Source organism: Myotis myotis, unplaced genomic scaffold, assembly GCF_014108235.1.
Source record: "Myotis myotis isolate mMyoMyo1 unplaced genomic scaffold, mMyoMyo1.p scaffold_m19_p_8, whole genome shotgun sequence".
NCBI lineage: Eukaryota > Metazoa > Chordata > Mammalia > Chiroptera > Vespertilionidae > Myotis > Myotis myotis.
This window is the reverse complement of record NW_023416390.1, coordinates 40,310,026-40,332,960: the sequence shown is the minus strand read 5'-3', so window position 1 is coordinate 40,332,960 and position 22,935 is coordinate 40,310,026. Positions and strand designations below refer to the sequence as shown.

At 35.4% G+C, this 22,935-nt stretch overlaps 1 protein-coding gene across 4 annotated transcripts in view; it reads right to left on the bottom strand.

Annotated features, from left to right (window-relative positions):
* Positions 1–22,935, bottom strand: part of SESTD1 (SEC14 and spectrin domain containing 1) — a 97,428-nt gene that overhangs the window by 32,973 nt on the left and 41,520 nt on the right. For 3 of the 4 annotated variants that reach the window (XM_036319159.1, XM_036319160.1, XM_036319162.1), the window contains 4 exons: positions 20,994–21,084; positions 16,605–16,718; positions 2,490–2,603; positions 1,261–1,355 (listed from right to left, as the gene is read on the bottom strand). In XM_036319159.1, the coding sequence (XP_036175052.1) occupies positions 1,261–1,355; positions 2,490–2,603; positions 16,605–16,718; positions 20,994–21,084 (414 nt within the window). Of the gene's footprint in view, positions 1–1,260; positions 1,356–2,489; positions 2,604–16,604; positions 16,719–20,993; positions 21,085–21,643; positions 22,200–22,935 lie in introns of those variants that run through there. The other variant, XM_036319161.1, reaches the window with a different exon arrangement.

Here is a 22,935-nt window from a genome sequence, read left to right as displayed (position 1 = left end):
CCATAAACACAAGGAGTTCTAGGGACAAACACTGTGTTTTTGTTTTTACTGCAATGCTTTCTCAGCATTAAACCCTCTGACCATAAACTCATTTTCTATAGGCACCCTTTTAGCTTGCCTTTCCTAAGACACAGGACTTTAAGAAACATCAAACTTACTCTGCTAGACTATTGAAAAATAGAAGTTTGACAAATTTTTATCAAGTTACTTGTGTGACATTTTCAATTCCTGAGCCATAGCATGCATGCATACACACACACACACATATTTACATATTTTTACATTTTACATTTCTATAATGCACCAATAGTAATGTTCCTAAATGTTTAACTTCAATGACATTTACATTCAAACCATTTGTTTTCACATTTTTACTTTGTTTTAATCAAGAATTGGTGTTATACAATAACCCTCTCATATCCCTCTTATCATCTCAGCTAATTGGTATATGACTATATTTGGATTCACAGAATATCAAGATGAATTTTTTATAGGTTCTACTATATTTGTAAGGCCAGATTCAAGAGACAGACAAGAGTACTGATTCTTTCAAATTTCCTAATAAAAAATTACTGTTCTAGTGACCACTTTGTTATTGAGACCAGAAAGAGTTAATTTGCATCCTGAAATGCTTTTTACCTTGGGAGAGTGACTTGGTCTACCAACAGAAAAATGAAAACTGCGAAGGTTACAAAGTTCAATGGAAACCCATTAAAATGATTTATCTAAGTAGTTACATTTAGATAATACAACTGAACAATTACTTTATCTAGTGTCATAAAACACTAAATTCTCCAAGTTGAACTCATGAATATCACATACTTTATAAGGTTACAGTTCTATAAGCCAGGCATGTAAGTGCTAATGTATTTAAATAAGGTCACATTACATTTATTTCAAGCTGCCACCTTTTCCATATTCTTTATAAGCAAAGTAGAATTCTAAAAAGGTAAAAAACTGTTTCATTTCAAATATTCCTTCCAATGAATATTTTACAGTGTCAGAAAAAAAGTAAAGCTATTACTAGTCATCAAATAAAGTCTTTTGTAAAGAAACTTTTATGCAAATCAGTAAACTTTACATGTAAAGCAAATTCTCAAAAATTAAAAACAAAAATTTAATTCAACTTTTGTATGCAATTTTTATTGAATGGAGATTTGCTTACCTTAGTCCTTTTAGCTTGCATTAACAATAGAGGTTTCTTTTATCAGGTTAATCATAGCTTTGCAAGGGTATAATTGCATGACTCTGGCCACCTACCTTTCTTTCTCTTGATTTCCTTTATCACTTCCATTGTTAATCAAAGCAAGTTCATCTAATAATGATGTAGATTCCTTTGTAAACTTCTCAAAAACCTACAATGTGAAATTTTATTAACATATTAAGAATAATCTTAAAAGTTAAAATGTACTAAACGATTTTCAGTTAAAAGCAATAGAATTAGCCAGTAAGGTTTCCCCTTCCCCCGCTGAATGTCACTTAGTATAATTCAACCATCAGAGCACAACAGTGTACAGGAGAGAAGACTTAACCATTCCTTAAAATAATGAATAGTTTCAATGGATAAGAAATTCTTAAAATTTAAATACATTAGAAATTATTTTTATTCCTCAATCAGCAAGTTTATTTTTATTCCTACGTTTCCTTGAGAAACATCTGCATCCATAATAGTTTTAACTGCATGAACATTATTTAGAAAAGTTGTAATTCTCTACTTCCAGTTATGGAACATTTCTTTATGTTATTCTATTATCAATCCATACTGGTTGCATGTTAATGGTTAAAGAATTTTACACACAAGCATACACCATAAAAATAAATTAGTTACAATTTTAACAGGAGTTCTTAAAGTATTTCTAAAAAGGGATTTGGGCAAATCTGGTTAAAATAAAGTGGACATTCATTTGTCTGAAAACATTATTTAAATATGATGGAAACAGAATTGGTTTTCCATTCTGAATATCCAAAAGTTCATTGTTCTTCAGTAAAATTAGCGTATAATCTAAACAGAGTTAATATATTTATTATTTTAGTCCCCAGCAGTTTGGTTAAATAATGCTGTATTATACAGAGTACCAGATTTCACAAGTGTGACAAAGAAGATACATTTTCAGAATCATAAACCACAACCTGCCAAACTGCTCTCCAACTCAAATTGATGTTTAAATATTTTCTCTGAGAATAGTATATAACTAGATTACCTCCCAAGAAATTATGCTACTCTGTTCTACCTGGAAGATTTACAACTTTAACTAGTAATACTGCTACTAATGACAACAGTAATAGCTAACATTTGTGAATCTGATTTCAAAGTATTTGCCTTCAAATATTATTCTAACATGTGATATACATTATATTTCTTCACTTTTATAAAAAGGAAAACAATCTAGATTTTAGTTAATTATACTTTAGTTGATTAAAACAATGAAGCTATCAAAATATATCTTATTTACATGTAATAACATTTTATCTCATTGTAATATACCAACCAGCCTCTTATTTAACCAGTCCATGTGATCATAAGAGAGACTTCCACCAAAATCTTCTGTTAACTGACATGGTTCTATATAACGAGTCAATTTATTGGCAGACACTAAAATAACCTATAAAGGTAAAAAGAAAAGAAACATTTAGTAAGCCACTTTTTCCCGCCATGAAAGTAATGAGGAGGTAAAATTAGGGTAAACTATGCAATACTGTTTCCAACATGATATATCAATTATTTAATACAACATTTAAAATCAATTCAATAAGTTGTGGACATTACTAAGAAATATGTGATCGTTAACTGTTTATAGTATCACATTTTAAGAAAACAAGGGACACTAGAGCAGCTTGGTTTAAATATTTTCAAGTTTTATCAATATTAGTAATATTTTGGTAATAAAAATCAGCTCCTTTAATACAATAATATTTTCAGCAAAGAATTTTCATATGGCCTTAAAATTAGCTAAGTACACTAAAATAATAAACACAAATGAATAATAAATCTGGCAATCAAAAAATTACACTTTATTGTACTCTTGGATTATACTCTGTAATAAAGAATTAACAAGTCTATCATTTTATTATAATATGTGAAAAGCTAATAAGAAAAATCAAATTGATGAATATAAAAAATTATATAAAGTTTCTCTAACATTCCTTTGATTATATATTAACAAAACATGTCCCTGTAATGGTAGAGTAAAACTTGGGATATACTAATATTTAGTTTGAAAATCAGAACTAAAACGTAGAGCGATCAGAGAATTCATGAACTTGAAAATTGTGTTAAAATGATAATCTTTTAATGCTAAACTTTAAAAGATTTCAAATACAAATTATAGAATCACCTAAGAGATAATTGCATAGCTAAATAAACTTTCAATGAAGATACACATGGATATAAAAAAATACGTGGGAGAAAGGTATTCAAATGGTAGTATTGAAGCAAAAATAAGACATTAAGACATAAATATTAATTTACACACAAAAAAAGACTTGATAAGAAGAAAATAAAAACATGTCAAGCTGGAAGGAACACTATTCTCATCCTAAAGAACAAAGGCCAGATAATATATAAAATTATAACTTTTCTATAACTCCTCAGAAGGCAGAGGACACAGAGACACCAACTAGTCTAAAAAAGAAGGACAGGGACCACAGATCCCCGATGTCCTTGACAAAATGGAATTCTTGGGAAGGAAGATGTGAAAGGGAAAAAGTTGCCCTTATGGTCTTCAATTTGAATGGGAAGCATCAGTTTAAACTCATGACATATTTGATCTTACATACATAAATTTTCTAATTCTGTCCACTGACAGGTTTAGAAATGATGACCCATTTTGTAAACATACACACTCCTAGCATCAAAATGTTGCCTCCAAATACCATTTCCCACTTTAAGGAATCAAGGCTCCTTGGAAAAATGCCAGATCTGGAAATACAGATGATGAGCTTGGGACATCTCATCCAGATATCGAGGTTATCAAAAACTACTAGGGTTGTGCCAAAAGGTCCTGAAAAGGTTTCCACTGGCCAAAGATGTAATAATTTGCATATCAATAAGATTAATAAATGTGGTGTTTTAAAATATCAGTATGTGTAATTCAATGAGCTCATACTTATAAAATAAGGATATAAAGGGAAAAAAATTATCTAACCTTTTATATACCAACAATACCATTGGGTAAATAATGTGAGTAAGTTTCTCATTATAGAAGTATTCTAGCTAGTAAATGAAGAAAGAAAAATAGAACTAGAACATCATCATTTTAAATCTTTAATAAATTAAAGGATTTAGGCACTGAACATCAATGGCTGCTAACATCACAAAAAAGAAAACAACTATTATGAGACTCATGATCAATGAACAGCCTTGGAAAAAGGAAATGAATTCTGAATCTAATCAATTGTCTAAATCCAACTATCAATTTATGGAAATACAGAGATTTGAGAAGGCAGAAGAATATGTTAACCACACCACAGAGATACCCCTGGCAATGAAAAACTCCACAGGACAAACAACCGGGTCTCTTCAAGGAAAAAAAAAATGGATAAGAAAAGAGAAAGAGAAAGACAGAATCCCACAACAAGTAATAAGAGAATTACATATTCTTTTAAAGCAATCATAAAATATTTTTAAATGACTATATATCGCACCATAAAGAAAGCCTAGGTACATTTCAAAGAAAAACTGCAATGAAATTAAGGTAGGAGTTAATAATCAATCAAATCACAAATTATTAACAAAATTAAAAAACCCTATCCACTTGGAAAGGCATCTCAACCAATCACAAAGTATGGACATTGTTTAATTCCTGATACAAATAAACCAATGTGTGCCTTAATTTACATATAAATTAATGAATAAATTTCAAAATATAGTATTTACAAGTAATATTCAATACAGAACTGTTGGGAGCCATTAGAGATATTGGCCTAGACAAAGCCATCTTAAGAACAATAAGTTTCTGGTAGAAACGCCTAGTTACCAGAAACCACGTGTGTCCTGCGATTTGGCCAGCAGCTAAAGATAACCATCCTATACCCTGAAGCAACTACCGCCACAACCGGAGCCTGCTACAACCCTGCTGATAAGCTAATAGGCTTCTCCACCCATCCTCCCTCCCTAAAACAGTATATATTCTGCCGCTGTAAGAATAAAATTTGAGGCTTGATCAGAACTTTGTCTCGCCTCCATTTCTTCGTGTCTCCTATCCTCTCATTCCCTTACAGGAATCGTCACGGTACCCACGTTGCATGCCCCGCGGGTCGGGGCACAGAACCAAATATTTTTATAACATTTATCAAATAATGACAAATTTGAAACCAACTGGCTCTAAGATATTAAAGGATTTTTTAAGGCATGATAATGGGTATTGTGTTATAGTTTTTATAGTCTTTATGTTTTAGAGACACACAATGAAAAATTTATTTACATATAAAGTGAAATATCTTCAATTTCTTTCACTATAATATCCTCAGTTTTCCCTGAGCAAAGTGGCTGAGGGTAAGGATGAGGCAGGAGGGACCATGCATTGATCGTTGTTGGAACTAGATGTAGGGATACAGGGAGTTCATTATTTATTTAAAAACTAAAATAAATAACTATACATTTTTCTTTTAAAACAATCTTCCCAGAAAGAAAATACCAGGCCCAGCCAGTTTACAAGTGAGTTTTAAAAACCAAATCAATTTTCAGTAGCTAAAAAGTATTTTATTAACTAACTATGTTGTGAAAGTTTGTGTATGATGCTACAAAGCACAGCAGGCCTCAAACCAGCTTCAATTCTGGCCCTGCTCCTTACGAGGTGACCCAGCTCCTTACTAGCCCTGAGATTTCTAGCAAGTCGTGTGAAGCCCGAAAGCCTCAGTGGTCTCCTCTTGTAAAATCAGTACATTTGTCCTGATGACCTATAAGCTACTTGCTTAGCTTCACAGTCTAAGAAGCTTCATTTAAATTTTTTAGAAAAATCAAAGAACAGACCATTTCTTAAATGCTTTCAGATAATAAAAAGAAAGGAAACACCCTCAACTTATTTTGAGACTAAACTAACAGATATCCAAGGATAACTTGAGAAAAGACCATAATGATTTAAATATTTTCGTTAGCCAATATCAAGTGGTAGCAAGGCGTAGAGCAGCAGAAACTCTGATACACAAGTGGATATTCAAATTAAAATGCCTCTTTGGAAAACAATTGGGCATTATCTTGAAATTGTAAACATTTCTATAACCTATGCCTAGATATTCTGCAAACAAACAAACAAACAAAAACCGTATACATGTTTATCAGGGGACATATACCTGTATATGTTTATAGAGCATCATTTATAATGGTGAAAGAATGGAAACAACCCAAATACCCATCAACAGAATAAGTATATTTTTTTATTCATACAATGGAATAACATTCAGCAGTGAGCATGCAGCAACTGCATCTACTGCAAGAATATGCATGACTCTTAGGTAATGAAGAGTGAGAAAAAGCAAGTCAGTGAAGACTAAAATCATGATACCATGTTTGTAAAACTCAAAAAACAAATAAAACCAAATATATTATTTTAGAATAAATATCCCTAAATCTACACTAATAGGACAAAGATGCTAATTGACTGTACCTTTGCTATGCTCATCAGCCAATCAGAAGAGTATGCAAATTAACCCAACAAGATGGCCGTTAAATATGCATGCTGCAGGCAGATCCTGCTGCGCTGCCCTGCGCAGGCGGTGGCTCGATCCCAAGCCGCCGCCTGCCCCAGCGCGGGATCCAGGCGTGCCATGTGCGGCCCGGAGTGGGGGAGGGGGACAGGTGGCAGCAAGATCCCCAGCTGCCGCCTGCCCCAGCGTGGGATCCGGGCCTGCTGTGTGCGACCGGGGGAGATGGGGCAGGCACCTCGGGATCAGGCGTGCCATCTGCCACCACGGGAGCGGGCCTAAGCCAGCAGGTGGTTATCTCCCGAGGGGTCCCAGACTGTGAGAGGGCACAGGTTGGGCTGAGAGACACCCCCGCCTCCTGCCAGTGCACAAATTTTTGTGCACCAGGCTTCTAGTATAAATATGAAAGATAAACATTCTCTATTTCCCACTTAAGTTTTTAATACACACACACAGAAAGAAAACATAAACAGAAGATGAATAAACACAAATAATTTAAGTGCTCAGGGATGGTGAACAGGATCAGAGCGGGGCACTCAGATTTATTTTAAGTTCCAGATATTTGAGTTCTTAGGTTATGTGGTAGGTGCTTAAGTGTTTGTTTTATCATTAAGCTTCTTGTATACATATACATTTTTTTAAATAGTATGTACCAAATGCCGTATTAAAAAAACTAAAAACAGAAAAGAATCATTAGAAGAAGGAAATGACTAATAGAAGAAACAAGATGAGATCTCAATCTCAGACTGGGGAAACAGTACCTCTTCTGAGGTAGCAAGCAAGGAGGTTAGAGGTAGAACAAGGAAAATTGGGAGGTGGTAATGACAGGGAAGTTAAGAGTTCATATGATTCTTTTTTCCATTAAAAAAATAAAAAAGATACAGAACATTAGATTACATTTTTGGTTAGTTTAATAACTTCAAACTGTATAATACCCATCTACTTTAAATGGCAATTTAATGTTATCTCTAGGATAAGGAGCTTAGCATATTTTACTATTTAGGTACCAATGGGAGCTAATTTAAAGTAAACAATAAAAGAAACACAGAAAACAGTTTTCTCTTAGTGAAGAACTTGTCACAGAGGGCTTTATTTTATCCTCTAGCTCCAAAGCAGCTTCTTTAGACTAGTTCTTAGAGACAGACATGATGTTAAACATTCAACAATAAGAGAAGTTAAGTCATAGAAACTATATACGCTGCCACCAACTCCTTTTGGGATCCAGGCAGACACTTCCACTCTAGAAAGATTAAACACAATCAGATCCCAGGGAGGGGCTTCTCCTTTCTCTAAAAATGTCTAGCTATTTATTAACTAAGTATATACTAACAATGTATCTATTCGATGAGGAAATAAACTACCTGCTAAATTGACCATCAATTCACATCTGAAAAGTTGACATTTCCAAAACACTCTCTCCTGAAAAAAAAATGACTGGACAGAAAATACAATGAATGGAAAACATAATAAATGATCTTTCTGCTCTTTAATTGAGCCTTACTTGGCACAATATTCTATTTAAAGCGCTGAAATATATTTTTAAAAAATCCCTCTATCATTTCCCTCATATTATAACAACTTTTAATGATGTGCTGTTTATTTTCTAAATAATCATTATTTAATGGAAGTTAAATTTATTTATTAAAAGTATTATTCATTGGCCGAAACCGGTTTGGCTCAGTGGATAGAGCGTCGGCCTGCAGACTGAAAGGTCCCAGTTCGATTCCGGTCAAGGGCATGTACCTTGGTTGCGGGCACATCCCCAGTGGGAGGTGTGCAGGAGGCAGCTGATCGATGTTTCTCTCTCATCGATGTTTCTAACTCTCTATCTCTCTCCCTTCCTCTCTGTAAAAAATCAATAAAACATATTTAAAAAAAAAATTTTAAAAAAAGTATTATTCATTGGATTTTATGTATTCTAATGTTGGAAATATAAAAATAAATAAGGTTCTCTAAAGGAAATAGCTTTTTTTGTTTCTGCAATAATCCAGAGACAGCTGTACAACACTTTCATAAAGTGGATTAACAATTTCTGGTTTGTTTCTAAAGTCTTTGTTGACAATACTCTAAATAAATCTACATGTTGTTGCTCCTCTGGTCATAATAGTGCAGAGGGCCAAAGGCTTTACTATAATACCCCCAAGAGATTTCCAAATTCCTTTCTTAAGTTAAACACCATTAAATAACTAGAAGGATCCTAAGCTAGGAGCCAATCATTCCAGGTTTATACCCTAGCTCTGACACAAACTCACTCACCTTGTAGACGTCAACATAAAGGAATTCACTCCTGGCTTATTTCCCCAATCTGCCAAAGAAGCTACATTAAATTATTAGTGATGTCTCTTTAAGCTCTAAGAGGGCATAATTCTGATCAGCAGTCATCCCATACATTTAACTTGGGCCATTGTTTCTAATATACGACCTGTTCTTGCCCAATGAAGAGCACTTGTCACTTTCCATCCACTCTGGTTAATCTCACTAAACACACACACACCTTTTTATATTTTGCAGTTCCTAAATCCATAAAATCATTGGCAACAGATTTCAAGTTTAATAAGCCAAAGAAAAAATCTGCAGTTACTCAGTTATATGTGGCAAAGGTTTATTTGCATCTGAATATTTCTTTTAAAGCTTTTTCCTAAAATTAACTTAAATGTAAATAGTACAGATTCACTTTCTTTTATGACATAGAATATATTTAAGGATATACTAAAAAAGGAAGAAAAAAAGATCACTTTGCCAAATCCTTTCAAAGAAAATGAACACTATGAAATTGTTTTACTAGTAAAGTCCTACATAAAACATTACTTTTTTCTTTATTTTAAGTTGAGAGGTTAAGACAAATTAAATGAATAAGCATAATATTTTGTTAAATAGCACATGCAATTGTTCAATAAGTTTGAAGAGAAAAATATTTAACATGTTGTCTTTAACCAAAACTTTTGTGAAGGTTTTCTTTAATCTGAAATCGAATTTATAGAAAAGGCTTAAAACTTGTCTCTCCCTTACTCCCATTCTTTTGTTTGTAACTAGAACACATATCCTTTCCTAATACAATATTCTTAAAGAACATAACACTGAACTTGTCACTCTCCAGGCATTGAGATATTTTACTTTTTAGTTTACTTATGCTAAGAATGTGTGTGCAAGATTTGGAATTAAAATGTGTCTTGGTAAGTCTTTGCGTGCTTAGTACATACTCGTGTGTATATATGTTTATACACATACTATCTCAATGTGTATGTATGATTGCATTTGTTTGCTGTAGAATATTTTTCTAAGGGAAAATAACTTTCTACAAAAACTGGAAAGAATAGATAGAGGAACATGAAGGCAGTCTTTGGTCCCAGATCTAACATTAGTATGACCTCAGAAAAAGAACAGAATCAGATGCAGTGATAAAAAGAGATGAGAAGAAAACAATTTAGAATGGTGGCTGGTTATCATACCAGTAAATAACACTTTTACTCTCATGAATGACAATAAAGAATGAGAAGGTAGAGAGCCCTTTGATTATTAGTCTCCCAATTTGAGGAAAAGACTACTGCCAGGACTACTTCAATTTTATCTTATCATTTGATAGACAATAGCAAATTATATCAAAATCCATCAACACCATGAGGTAAAATGTTGGCAAAGGACAGAAAGTACCTGAATATCTGAGTTGCTAAAGAAGAAACTGAACAGATAGGCAACTATTTCAGACACAGGAAGGATGGCTGAAGAAACATTTAGGTGAGCAATGAAAGATGAATATTCAATAGCTGATGAAAAACGTTAGAGAAATTAACAGGAAGAACTTCATCTAGAGGAAAAAAAGTAGGAAGAATGATAGGCAAGAAAATGTGAAATCATCTGGGAACAAGGTGTCATTAAAATAACTACTGGGTGTTTATTTGATGAACATGTAGACAGCTGTTAATAAATCCTTGTTATGGATAATTCCATGAGGTAAAACATACTGATGCTTACAGGAATACAAGTACTCATAACAAAGTTATAATGTACTTTCAACAGCCCAAATGATCCAAAATAACACCATGGAAAGTAGTTTTTAATTAAACAAGTATCTACACTGAATTCAATTTTACATATAGCTCTAAGTATTATTTAATGGCTGGTACTGAACTGCCCGGTACAGTTGAGTATGTTTGGTGGTATGTGAGGCAGCATTTGAAACTACTCTCACCTCATTAGGACATTAGGCTTTTACTTGGGAAAATGTGCTAGCTGAACCTCTTCAATGCCTAACAGAAAACATGCTAAAATAAGAAGCTTTAATGCTTGAGTTTTAAAAAATCAATCTATGACATCAAATCAAGGCAGACAGGAATTCTCTGTCTTACATTTTATCCTCCAAGATGCATGGTATTACATTACAATTAATTCATAAAGCATGAGACCCAACTGACACAGCATTTCTGAGCACATGCTTATGCTTATGCCGGCTATGACAGGCTCCTCACAAAGGGGTCTTCTCCCTCACTCAGTGTCCGTGGCTTTCGTTTCTGAACTACTGGCTCCTGATCACTTTGCATCCTCCTGGAGCAACATTTCCTGGCAGGAACAGCGGTCCTCCCTGACTGTCTTAAGTACTCACTCACCATGGCAACACCAGGCCTCCTGCTTTCAGCCTTCACTTCCTTCCCTCACTACACTTGTTTCTCTTCCCTAGGATGCATTTCTCATTCAATTATCAGGATAACACCTTTCTTAATGTACATGCTGGCATATACCCTTCTACTATGTCTAGATCACAGTCAGGTCAATAATGACAAAAGCTGAAACATAAAAGTGAAAAACAAAACATCTGACTTCTGCTTAGCATGTAAAAAGGCGGAAAGAGCCCTAGCCGGTTTGACTCAGTGGTTAGAGTGTGGTCCCACAGACTGAAAGGTCCTGGGATCGATTCTGGTCAAGGGCATGTACCTCAGTTGCAGACTCGATCCCTGGCCCTGGTTGGAGCACGTGTGGGAGGAAACCAATCGATGTGTCTCTCTCACATCAATGTCCTTCTACTCTCTCTAAAATCAATGGAAAAATATCCTTGGGTGAGGATTAACAAAAAAATAGAGGTGGAAAGAGCATTGCTCCAACCCTTACAAGAACAACAACAAAACAGTACAAGTTTATCTGAAAAATCACAACTTTTCTTGAATCCATGAAAGTTAAGTTCACAGGGAAACCAATCAACCTGAAATCTAAGGAAAGACTTGCACCTTCAAGGACGGATGGAGCCGGAACACTTGTTTATCTGGAGAAAATGCTAGACTCCATACAGGCCAGGAAAGAATTCAGCTAACATTTGAAATGAAATGCTCAAGGTCAAAAGTGGACTAGTATCAAAGTTGCAGAGCCCTGGGAGGTGCTGCCACAAGAATTCAAACTCATTTGCAGGCTCCTCTCCACAAACTTGCAAGGGACTCCAGAGGAAGATTGGGAGTAGTTAAGAAACTTCAGCCACAGCCTCTCTCAGAGTACAGGCCTTAGAGAAGGCAGCAGCAGCCACTATGGGAAAGGCATGCAGTTGATGCACAGCCTAGATTCTTCAACTCTTATCTCTCCAAAAGAACAAAAACCTTCAGCCATAACCGGTTTGGCTCAGTGGATAGAGCGTCGGCCTGCGGACTCAAGGGTCCCGGGTTCGATTCCGGTCAAGGGCATGTACCTTGTTTGCGGGCACATCCCCAGTAGGGGGTGTGCAGGAGGCAGCTGATCGATGTTTCTCTCTCATCGATATTTCTGACTCTCCATTCCCTCTCCCTCCCTCTCTGTAAAAAATCAATAAAATATATTAAAAAAAAAAACCCTTCAGGTGCTCAGATAAGGATGATAGACTGGCTTCAGGGCACAAGTACTAGTAAAGCCCCACTGCAGCCCCACTGCAGCTGGAGGAAGGGAAAAGAAGAACCTTCTATCCTATGTGGGCAGGAATATATTATGAGCCCAGATTATAGAGGCTCCCTTCAGGAAAGGGGGAAAGGGCAACACCACTAAGGGGGCCCTAACCACTGGACTCACCATTACAGAGCTTGCCTAAGACCGAAGCTATATCAGAACAGAGAATGTCCCTCTGATAAATACTGAGTAACAAGTAACAGCAGTGCAAAGAGAAACCGTCTCTGAGACACACAGGTGCAAAGGAAAAACCAAGAGCTGAGGGTGGAATACTAACGGGGTGGGGCAATAATAGGTTCACAAATGTTATGGAAAATAACACAATAATTAATAAATAATAATAATACAAGAATAAACTCTGGGTTTTGCAAACTCATAACTATAAACCTACTTTTGTACCACCCTGTATTATAAAAAGAAACCGCTCTGGCAAACCAGCCCACATCTGCAACATAAAGCAGCCAGAGGGACTTGAAGCCTGTGGTACACTGAGGAAAACAACAGCAACAACAAAAGCCAACTCAACTCAGCTCAACCCACCAACCCTTCCTGTACTCCACTAAAAGGCCTTGTAAAAGACAAGATGGGCCCACATGCAAGCACAAATACCATTGGCCTCAATTGCTACTGTCCTAAACAAGATGTCCAAAATCCAACAAAAAATAACAAGGCACACAAAAGGCAAGAAAGAAAACAACCCACTGCCAATAAACAAGCAAACAACATAACCGGAATGAGACAGACCCAGATATAAAAGATGTCAGGTAGGGAATTTAAGATTATTATAATATACTAGAGGCCCGGTGCACGAAACTCATGCACTCGGGGAGAGGGTGCGCCCTCAGCCTGGATTGCAAGAGGGAGCAGGCCAGGCTGAGGGACCCCACTGGTGCACGATCAGGGCTGGGGAGAGACGCAGGAGGTTGGCCAGCCGGGGAGGGACCGTGGGAGGGCTCCAGGGTGTGTCCAGCATGTCTCGCTTAGTCCTGATCAGCCAGACCCCAGCAGCAAGCTAACCTACTGGTCAGAGTGTCTGCCTCCTGGTGGTCAGTGCACATCATAGCAAGCAGTTAACTGGCCTTAACATATCATTAGCATATTACGCTTTGATTGGTTGAATGGCCAACCAGATGACTGGACACTTAGAATATTAGGCTTTTATTATATAGGATGCTAAAGTTTCTCATGGACAAACTGCAGAACAAATGGGGAATCTCAGCAAAGAGTAGACACTACAAGAAAGGGTCAAACATAAATTACAGAAAACAAAAACATGGCAACAGAAATTTAGTAAGTTTGCTTCATTAACAAACTCAACACAGCCAAGAAACAATGAACTTGAAAATGGATCAATAGAAAATAGCCAAACTGAAACACACACACACACACACACACACACACAAAATAAACAGAACACCAATTTGAAATCACATTATGAGCCATCTTGACAGTCATGGATCACTCCAACACAATGGCAAACACACATTCTTTTCACATACACAAGGAAATCAAGATAGACCATATACTGAGTCAAAAAATAACTTGCACAAATTAACAATAACCAAAGCCATGACACATATAATAACTTGACACAACTGTTAACACAAATGGATCATAGATCTAAATATAAAACCTAAAATATACGAGACATTTTTTTTTAAATATATTTTTATTGATTTCAGAGAGAAAAGGGAGACAGACAGAGAGAGAGAGAATCATTGATCGGCTGCTTCCTACACGCCCCCTACTGGGGATCAAACCCACAACCCAGGCATGTACCCTTGACGGCAATCAAACTCAGGACCCTTTAGTCAGAAGGCTAACGCTCTATCCACTGAGCCAAACCAGCTAGGGCTAAGAGAAATCTTTGTGACCTTAGGTTAGGCAAAAATTTCTCAGCTACAGTACAAAAAGCCTTGTTCATAAAAAAAAAAAAAAAAAAAAAAAAAAAAAAAAAATTTTTAAAGCTGCACTTCAGCCCTAGACGGTTTTGCTCAGTGGATAGAGCGTCGGCCTGCGGACTGAAGGGTCCCAGGTTTGATTCCGGTCAAGGGCATGTACCTTGGTTGCGGGCACATCCCCAGTAGGGGGTGTGCAGGAGGCAGCTGATCAATGTTTCTCTCTCATCGATGTTTCTAACTCTCTCTCTCTCTCTCCCTTCCTCTCTAAAAAATCAATAAAATATATTAAAAAAAAAAAAAGCTGCACTTCATCCAAGTTAAAAACTTCTTGAAACATGCTGTTAAGATCTTGAAAGGCAAATAACAGACTGAGACGTAACATTTGCAAATTACATAGCTCATAAAAGACCTTTATCCAAATACGTATAGAAATCTCATATTTTAATAGCAAGAAAACAAAGACCTTATTTATTTTTTTTTAAATGGGCAAAAATGTTTACCACCAAAGAAGGTAAATAATGATATGTAAACATTTGAAAATATACTTGTATCATTAGTCATTACAGAGATACAAGTTAAAACCAAAATGATACACCTCTACATACCCATTAGAATAACTATAATCTCAACAAACAAACAAAAACTGACAACAATACCAAGTGCTAACAAGAATGGGAATTTCATACTTTGCTGGTGGGAATGCACAATTATATAGCCACTTTGAAATTCTACTTTGGAAGTGTTTTATAAAGTTAAATATATACTTACCATATGGCCCACCAATCCCATTCCTAAGTATTTTACCCCTCAAGATAAAAAATTCATATAAAAGCCTCTATATGAATGTTTATAGTACTTTATTGTAATCACTAAAAACTGAACACAACCTGGGGAATGGATACACAAACTGTGGTACACCTTCACAATGGAATACTATAACTAAATAATAAGAACTATCAATACAACATGGATGAATCTCAAGTGCAAATGCGTATGTGAAAAAAGACAGATTAAAAATGTTACATACTGTATCATTCCACTTCTATGACATTCTAGAAAAGGCAAAACTATAGAGGCAGAAAACAGTTCAGTAGTTGTCAGGGACTAGAGATGGAAGAAGGATTTGACTACAAAGAAGCGTGATGGAAATTTTTGGAGTGATGAGATATTTCCTGATTGTGATGTAGTTACATACCTGTTTATGTTTGTCAAAACTCTCAAAACTGTACACTAAAATGGATAAGTTTTATTGCTTGTAAATCATAACCTAATATTTTCTTTAAGTGAAGAAAAAAAAAATCACTCATTTTAAGACATTCCAAGCTACCTCATTTAAGAATTAATCAGGCTTTCTTAAATCTTTTTCAGACACCTTAGCAACTTTTCCTCCAGACCAAACATCCACTGACACTGACTTTATCGAAAATAAACATGTGTTATAGTATAGCAAGGTCCAAATGAGTCTTAATTGTCTGACTTGTACAAGCAATGAAGGCTCTATATTCTATAGGGTAAGGGTTGGGCTTTGTACACACCTTGCAAAGCTTCCATATTTTATTTAACCGATATAAAGTCTAGTATCTATCAACTCTCCTACTAGGAAGCTGGGATTAACAGGTTGTGGAAGGAAAAATATGACAGAATTGTTTAAATTTCTATTTCATCTTTGGACTTCTTCCTGATCTACAATAAGATGTACTTTCATGCAAGGAAAGTGAGAGGGAGAGAGAAATGTCAATAGGAAAGGATGGGTAATGGTGTTCATGTATCAAAACCAAATCAGATACTAAAAAAATAAAATAAAATAAAATAAATTGGCATATCATATAAAATATGCTCTGACCTCAATTACAAAATGTCTACAATTTCCTAGTATGACTTAAATGTCCTGCAGTAATTCATAAAAACTTTTTGACTAAAAGTTTCTACTTATTCAAAGGAGTTAACAAAAAGTGATATAAATGAAAATAAGAAAGCATTTGTGGTCTTTGACAAAGCACCATAATTCATTCAACAAGTATCTGAATGCTGACTATATCCTTACTGATCATTACTTAGGCACTGAGGAAGCATTACTTACACACTGCATAGTATCCAAAGCTGCACAAACAAAACAATACCAGCAAATGCTTTTTTAAAGATAAAACACACTCCTATATTTACCTCAAAGCCAAGTCTATCCTTTTCTTTCCAAAAGCAAAAATGTGTTACTTTCTTATCCCAGAATTCATCTGGCTTTACCACACAAACAAGGGACACCTCAGCTGGAACAACATTCTGTAAAATATAAAAAAATAATTATAAATTATACATGTAAAATGAATAGTTTATTAAAGTTATAAATTATTAGATATTCATGATTAGGCTGAGTAGTTAAGAGACCTTTGGAAAATAATTAAAATAATAAAGTAGAAGAAATACTCCAAACTTCAAAACATATATGGCAATGAAGAAATACTTGAGAGACAAGCTGACTCAGAAAAATTACAGTATTCCATTGTGAAGGTAAACAGCAATACACACAGTACATGTTAATTATTTTTGTTTTACTGAATCTCTCAAACAGGAATATGTATAGATTAAACTGCAGGACAATTTTTAGTTGGAAAATTATAAAATTTCTTTTTTCTAACCCAATTTTCTTGGAGAAATTCTTCAAATAATGTAAAATCAATTTTCTCACAAAATAAGTTTCTTACAGGTCACTATACAAAAAAGATTCTGCATGGTTATTAACTTAACAAGGACAAAGCTAATCTTTGACAAATACAATTTCACATTTAATAAATATGGTTATTCATATTACCTAAAAATGGAAATTAACATTTATCCATGTATAAATATCCCATGTATATTTTATCAGCAAGCTCCTTATACATATCTTAAATTTGCCCGTTTCTATGACCTACATTGCTAATATCCCAAACTAGTTGGCCTTTGAAATATTCTCTACCTCTTCCAAGGTCTAGAAGGCCCTCCAGGGCAGTGACCTCTCAGACCTCATCTCATACCTTTCTCCTCAGCTCACTCCTCCCCCACAGTTACGCTGGCCTTGCTGCTCCTGGAATGTAAGAAGTCTATTCCCACCTCAGGACTTTTGCCTTGATGTTTCCTGTCTGGAATGTTCTTTGTCCCATATTGGAATGCTCCCTCAGTTCATTTAGGATTCTACTCTAATATTCCCTCTTCACTAACCACCCTACCTAACATAGCACCACTGGCTCAGTCTCCTTTTACCACTGCATTTTTCTTCCTAGTATTTACCACTATCTGATGTTTCATTATTTAGTAATTTTCCTGCTTATTGTCTAACTCTTCCAGTAGAACGTAAGCTGCCCAATGGCAGGTACCTTATCTATCATGTCACTCCTATGTGCCTGGCATATACAGGATTCTCCATATGTATATATTTATTGAATAAATGAATTTGCATTAATAAGTGGCTTTCATCCTCCCAACTTTACAGAAGAATAAATTGAGCTTCAGAGAACTAAAGTAACTTATCCATAATAAGAGTTAAGTGATGGCGCTGTAATAGAAACCAGGCCTGTCTGACTCTAAAAAAGTTCTACCACACCATTTCAAATCTTCTAGACCAGGGGTCAGTAAATTCTTTCTGAAGGGCCAGATAATAAATATTTTAGGCTTTGCATGCAATACAGTCTATGTTGCAACTATTTAAAATTCTGTCCCTGTAGTATAAAAGAAGACATAAGCAATATGTAAACAAATGAGTGTGGTTAAGTTCCAATAAAACTTTATTTACAAACTCCAGGAACCAACAACCACAAATTTATATTCTACACCATACATAAATGGCATAACTGAATAATGATAATAATAATAATAATGTTATTATTAATTAGGGAACAAAGACCTTCCTACTTAAAACATGGCACTGGACACACCACAAACCTAGTGTTCCCTGCAATGACTGGGCTGTGAATAAACTAAGTAAAATATTTTATTAATTTCCATTTTATTAAAAATAAAAATCAAAACATTTATCAGAGGGACAAGAAGTTTAAGGTAGATTAAAGTTTAATTCATATACTGACTAGTGAAAGATTATTATTTCAAAATCATTAAGTATTAAAGCTGTGAGAAACAAGAGAAACCAAGCCACCCCTTTGAGAGAATATTAGCCCTCAGGAGAGCCAGCACTAAGTTCTGGGCTCCCAAACAACTGCTACCAGTACCTTCTGAAATAAAAGCAATGAGAGACTTTGTATGTAGAAAATGTTTGACTAGGAGCAAACAACAGGCCATTGCAATTTCTGAAAATGTTAACTATTAATAAATCCAAAAGTTGTTAAAATACCTATCAGAAAAGAAATAAGAAGGGATTAAATCAGCCATTGATTGTTCTTTAAAACTGCCACTGATCAAAGTCCAGTTCAGACAGCAAGCCCCAGTGCATCTGTGACACAGTTGAATAACAGGATGAAAGGAAGAACACAGGTCATAATTAATGGATTTCTCGCCTAATAGTTATTTTAACAACTTTGACAGAGAAGAGTTAATCTTCAGTGTTTGGAATTTAACAGTTCTGGGAACATTATTTGACAGAAAAAGTAATGGTAGGGCGCTAATCTGTGCTCTGTTGAAAACTGATCCTCAGGAGGCTGTTTTTTTCAATACAATGGAGTGATTCTTTTTTATTTTTCCAAATTGTTATTTATTAATTTTAGAGGAAAAGGGAGAAAGTAAGAGTAAAACCAATTTTTGTTGTTCTGCTTATTTATGCACTCATTGTTTGATTCTTGAATGTGCCCTGCCTGGGGACAGAACCCACAACTTTGGCCTAGCAGGACAATGCTCTATCCAACTGAGCTACCTTGCCACGGCCAAAGGAGTGATTCTAATGGTGAAGGTTTAGACCAAACAGTTAATAATAAGGAAATGGGTAGATAATTTGGGGACCATCTCAGATATATCACCTGGAAAATATAAACTTTGTAAGGGATAAAGCTAAGACCATGCTTAGGACCTGATAAGTTCCAATCGTGACTCTTTCCATTTTCACTACAAGAACCTCATTAAGTTATTTAAAATCCTTGAACCTCAGTTCACTTTTGGGGATAATAGAACCTGCTTTCCAAGGCTCTAAGAATAAAGTTCAACGAGATAATTTATATAGCAAGCTTAGTACGGTACTCGAAATCTAGTAAGCACTAAAACTGAAAAATAAATTACCAGTTTCCACACCTTGAATTCCTTTTCCTAATTATCCCAAATAAAAGCTATAACATTGAGTCATTCTCCTTGTTAATTAATTTTTTAAATTATAATCCTTTCTACAAAATCCTGAAGCAGCTACCAATTATTACCTAGTTCATTTAAAAGTCTTGATCTTGCTTTAAATATCACTGATATTTACCTAACTGAATGTTCACTATCCCATGTAACTGCCAACTTTTCTTTCCCCCACACTGGCCTGCCATCAACTCCCTTCAGTGCGTTTGCTTTGTTTTTGAGCTGTCTCTAAAGTCAGTGTGCTGCCAAAAATGCTCTTTTCACTTTCTTTCATTTAAATTATACAATCTCTTATATATCACTCACTTAATTTTTACCTTCTCTAGAAGCCCTTCTGAGGAAACCCAGGTAAGAGCAATATGGCCCTTTCAATTATTCAAATATTTTATTTTTCCATTTCTGATCACAGTATCCTCAACATGCTTTTAATACATCAACAAATGTTTACTAAGTTCCTACTATATGCAAGGGACCATGTATGTATTCTGTGAGGAGCACAAGACAATATAAAACACAAGACTAGAATCAGATCATGGCCTGTATAATTGCAGCTGTTTAACAAATGCTAATTTGTGAGCTGCTAGAGTCCTTGGGGACACAGCCTTAGTTAAGTACAGTTCTGGATTAGAAAGAAATAGACCAGTGGTCGGCAAACTGCGGCCCCTTGAGTGTGGCTCTTCCACAAAATACCACGTGTGGGCTTGTACATACAGTGCGATTGAAACTTCGTGGCCATACTCAAGGGGCCAAAGAGCCGCATGTGGCTCTTTAGCCACAGTTTGCCGACCACTGAAATAGACCATCTTGATTCCTGGTGCATTGTGGAGGAAAGGGGGGCAGGGGGGATCAGAAGGGAGACATTTATCAAAACCACCTAAGAAGCTTTTGCAGAATAGAATTAATTACCCACTCCTACTCCCTACCTGTAGTATCAGAATGGGGTGGAGTAGGGATGACACAGATATTACAGCCTGCAAAAGCTCCCAGGTGAATCTGATAATGTCTCCCCTCACACTTTTACCCTGACGGGCCTACTTGCTTAAATTATTTAAACATGATATTATTTTTGATCATTTACAAACCTTCGGAATAGGGTTGACATTTATTTTACTCCTCAAAGTCAAACCTACAAGAACTGAATTGCATGTATCAAACCAACAGTTAGCTGTGCATTTCGGAGCTCAGTCGCTGCTGAGAAGCCTGGGCACAGTCCTATAAATGAAATGCACTGGCCATTATCACCTTATCTGTTGTTGTACAATAAAACCATTTTCTGATAGTCAAAAATAAAATTACCTGTAGCATTAAGACTACTGTTTTCACCACATTCCACTGTGATTTTCTGCCATCCACAATCACGGTAAATCCTCTAGCCTTACACTTTTCACTGAAATGAAACAAAACTACAAAATATTAAAATAAACTTCATATTTTATTCTTCACAATTCTAAATAAAGTTCACATCTTAATTGTATATGGAGCAGCATTAATCTCACTTGGTTTGGTTTACATTGTCAACAAGACTATATTATTTGAGTTTTTTCAAGCAATTTATTTTTCTCGTTTCAGGAAATAATGAGTATTTACAAGCTAATCTGGCAAGAAAATTATTTTAAAAGCATGGAAAGTGACTTTCTTAAAGAGAGAAGAAATCAAAGTAACCTTCAAATAGTCTCACAGGTCTCTTAATTTCTTCATCTATAAAATGGGATCACAATGAAGTAGGTAACTAATGACTACCAAGTGCACACGTAATTCTCGTCTCTTCTTTCTGTCTGGAGTATAAGGTTTGTAAAGTGATACTGTAAAACAGGTAGAAAACGAAGTAAGCTATTACTGAACCATTGGAAATGGGTCTCTGTGTTCTTTTGGAGAAAACTAATGAGATGAGGTAGCATTCAGTGTGCACAGTAATTCAAAGCTTGAATACAGCATCTCTAACCCACCTTTGCTCTCATTTTGCACTCTCCGTCACGTGACCAGCAAAATATTATGTTGTGTGTTGGAAAGTGTTATTGCTATATATTACCTATTACTCAAGAACTTACTAACACTTTCTAGAAGCCTACCCTAGTAAAATGCAACTATACGAAAAAGACTCCATTCTAAAACCAAGCCACATAGCTCTATTATTATTGTTGTTGTTGTTTTACTTATAAAATCAATTGGATGCAGGAATCTCAATTACCCTTCCTCCAATACAGTGGAAGAAACTACCTCTTTGCTTAGCAGAGCAAGGATTTATAGTGAAACCTCTTCCCACTCAAAGTTTTCCCAATTGTGTACATTATAGGAAAGGTAAACAGCAGACCCTTTCCTGAGATTTAAATCCAACAGTTGAGGGGATTTTGCTAATCCTCCCTTAATCCCTCTAAGAATTCACAATAGCCTCAAGGCAGTGGTTCTCAACCTTCCTAACACCGAGACCCTTTAATACATTTCCTCATGTTGTGGTGACCCCCAACCATAAAATTATTTTCGTTGCTACTTCATAACTGTAATTTTGCTACTATTATGAATCGTAATGTAAATATCTGATATGCAGGATGTATTTTCATTGTTCGCGACCCACAGGTTGAGAGCCGCTACTCAAGAGGGTTCTTGGAGAAGTGATGTCCAATTCTAATGAAAAACAGTAAGATCATAAGAATGATATTGCTAAAGGCAGGAACAGAACCTGAGTTTCCAAAATAAGAGCAAGAAGTATGCAACAGGTGAACAAATTGAATCATATGATCATATAAAAAACTGGCACACAAATGTTCATAGCAGCATAATTCAAAATAGCTAAAAGCAGAAATAACCCAAATGTCCATCAACTGATAAATGGAAAAACAAAATGTGATAATCCATACAATGAAATATTATTCAACCAGAAAAAAATAAAGTACTGACACATGCTATATAGCACAGATAAACCTAGAAAAGAAGACAGACACAAAAGTCCATGTATTATATGGTTCCATTTATATAAAATATCCAAAATGGGCCAACCCACAGAGACAGAAGAAAGAAGATTAGTGGTTACCACAGGCTGGAAGGAGGGGAGGAAGGGGAGTTCCTGCTAATGGGTACAGGGTTTCTTTTTAGGCTGATGAAAATGTTCTGTAATTACAGTGTGATGGTCACACGACCTTGTGAATATACTGAAACCTGCTAAATGGTACCCTTTTAAAGGGTATGTGAATTTCATGGTATCTGAATTATATCTCAGTAATTATGTATCTCGAATGCTGAA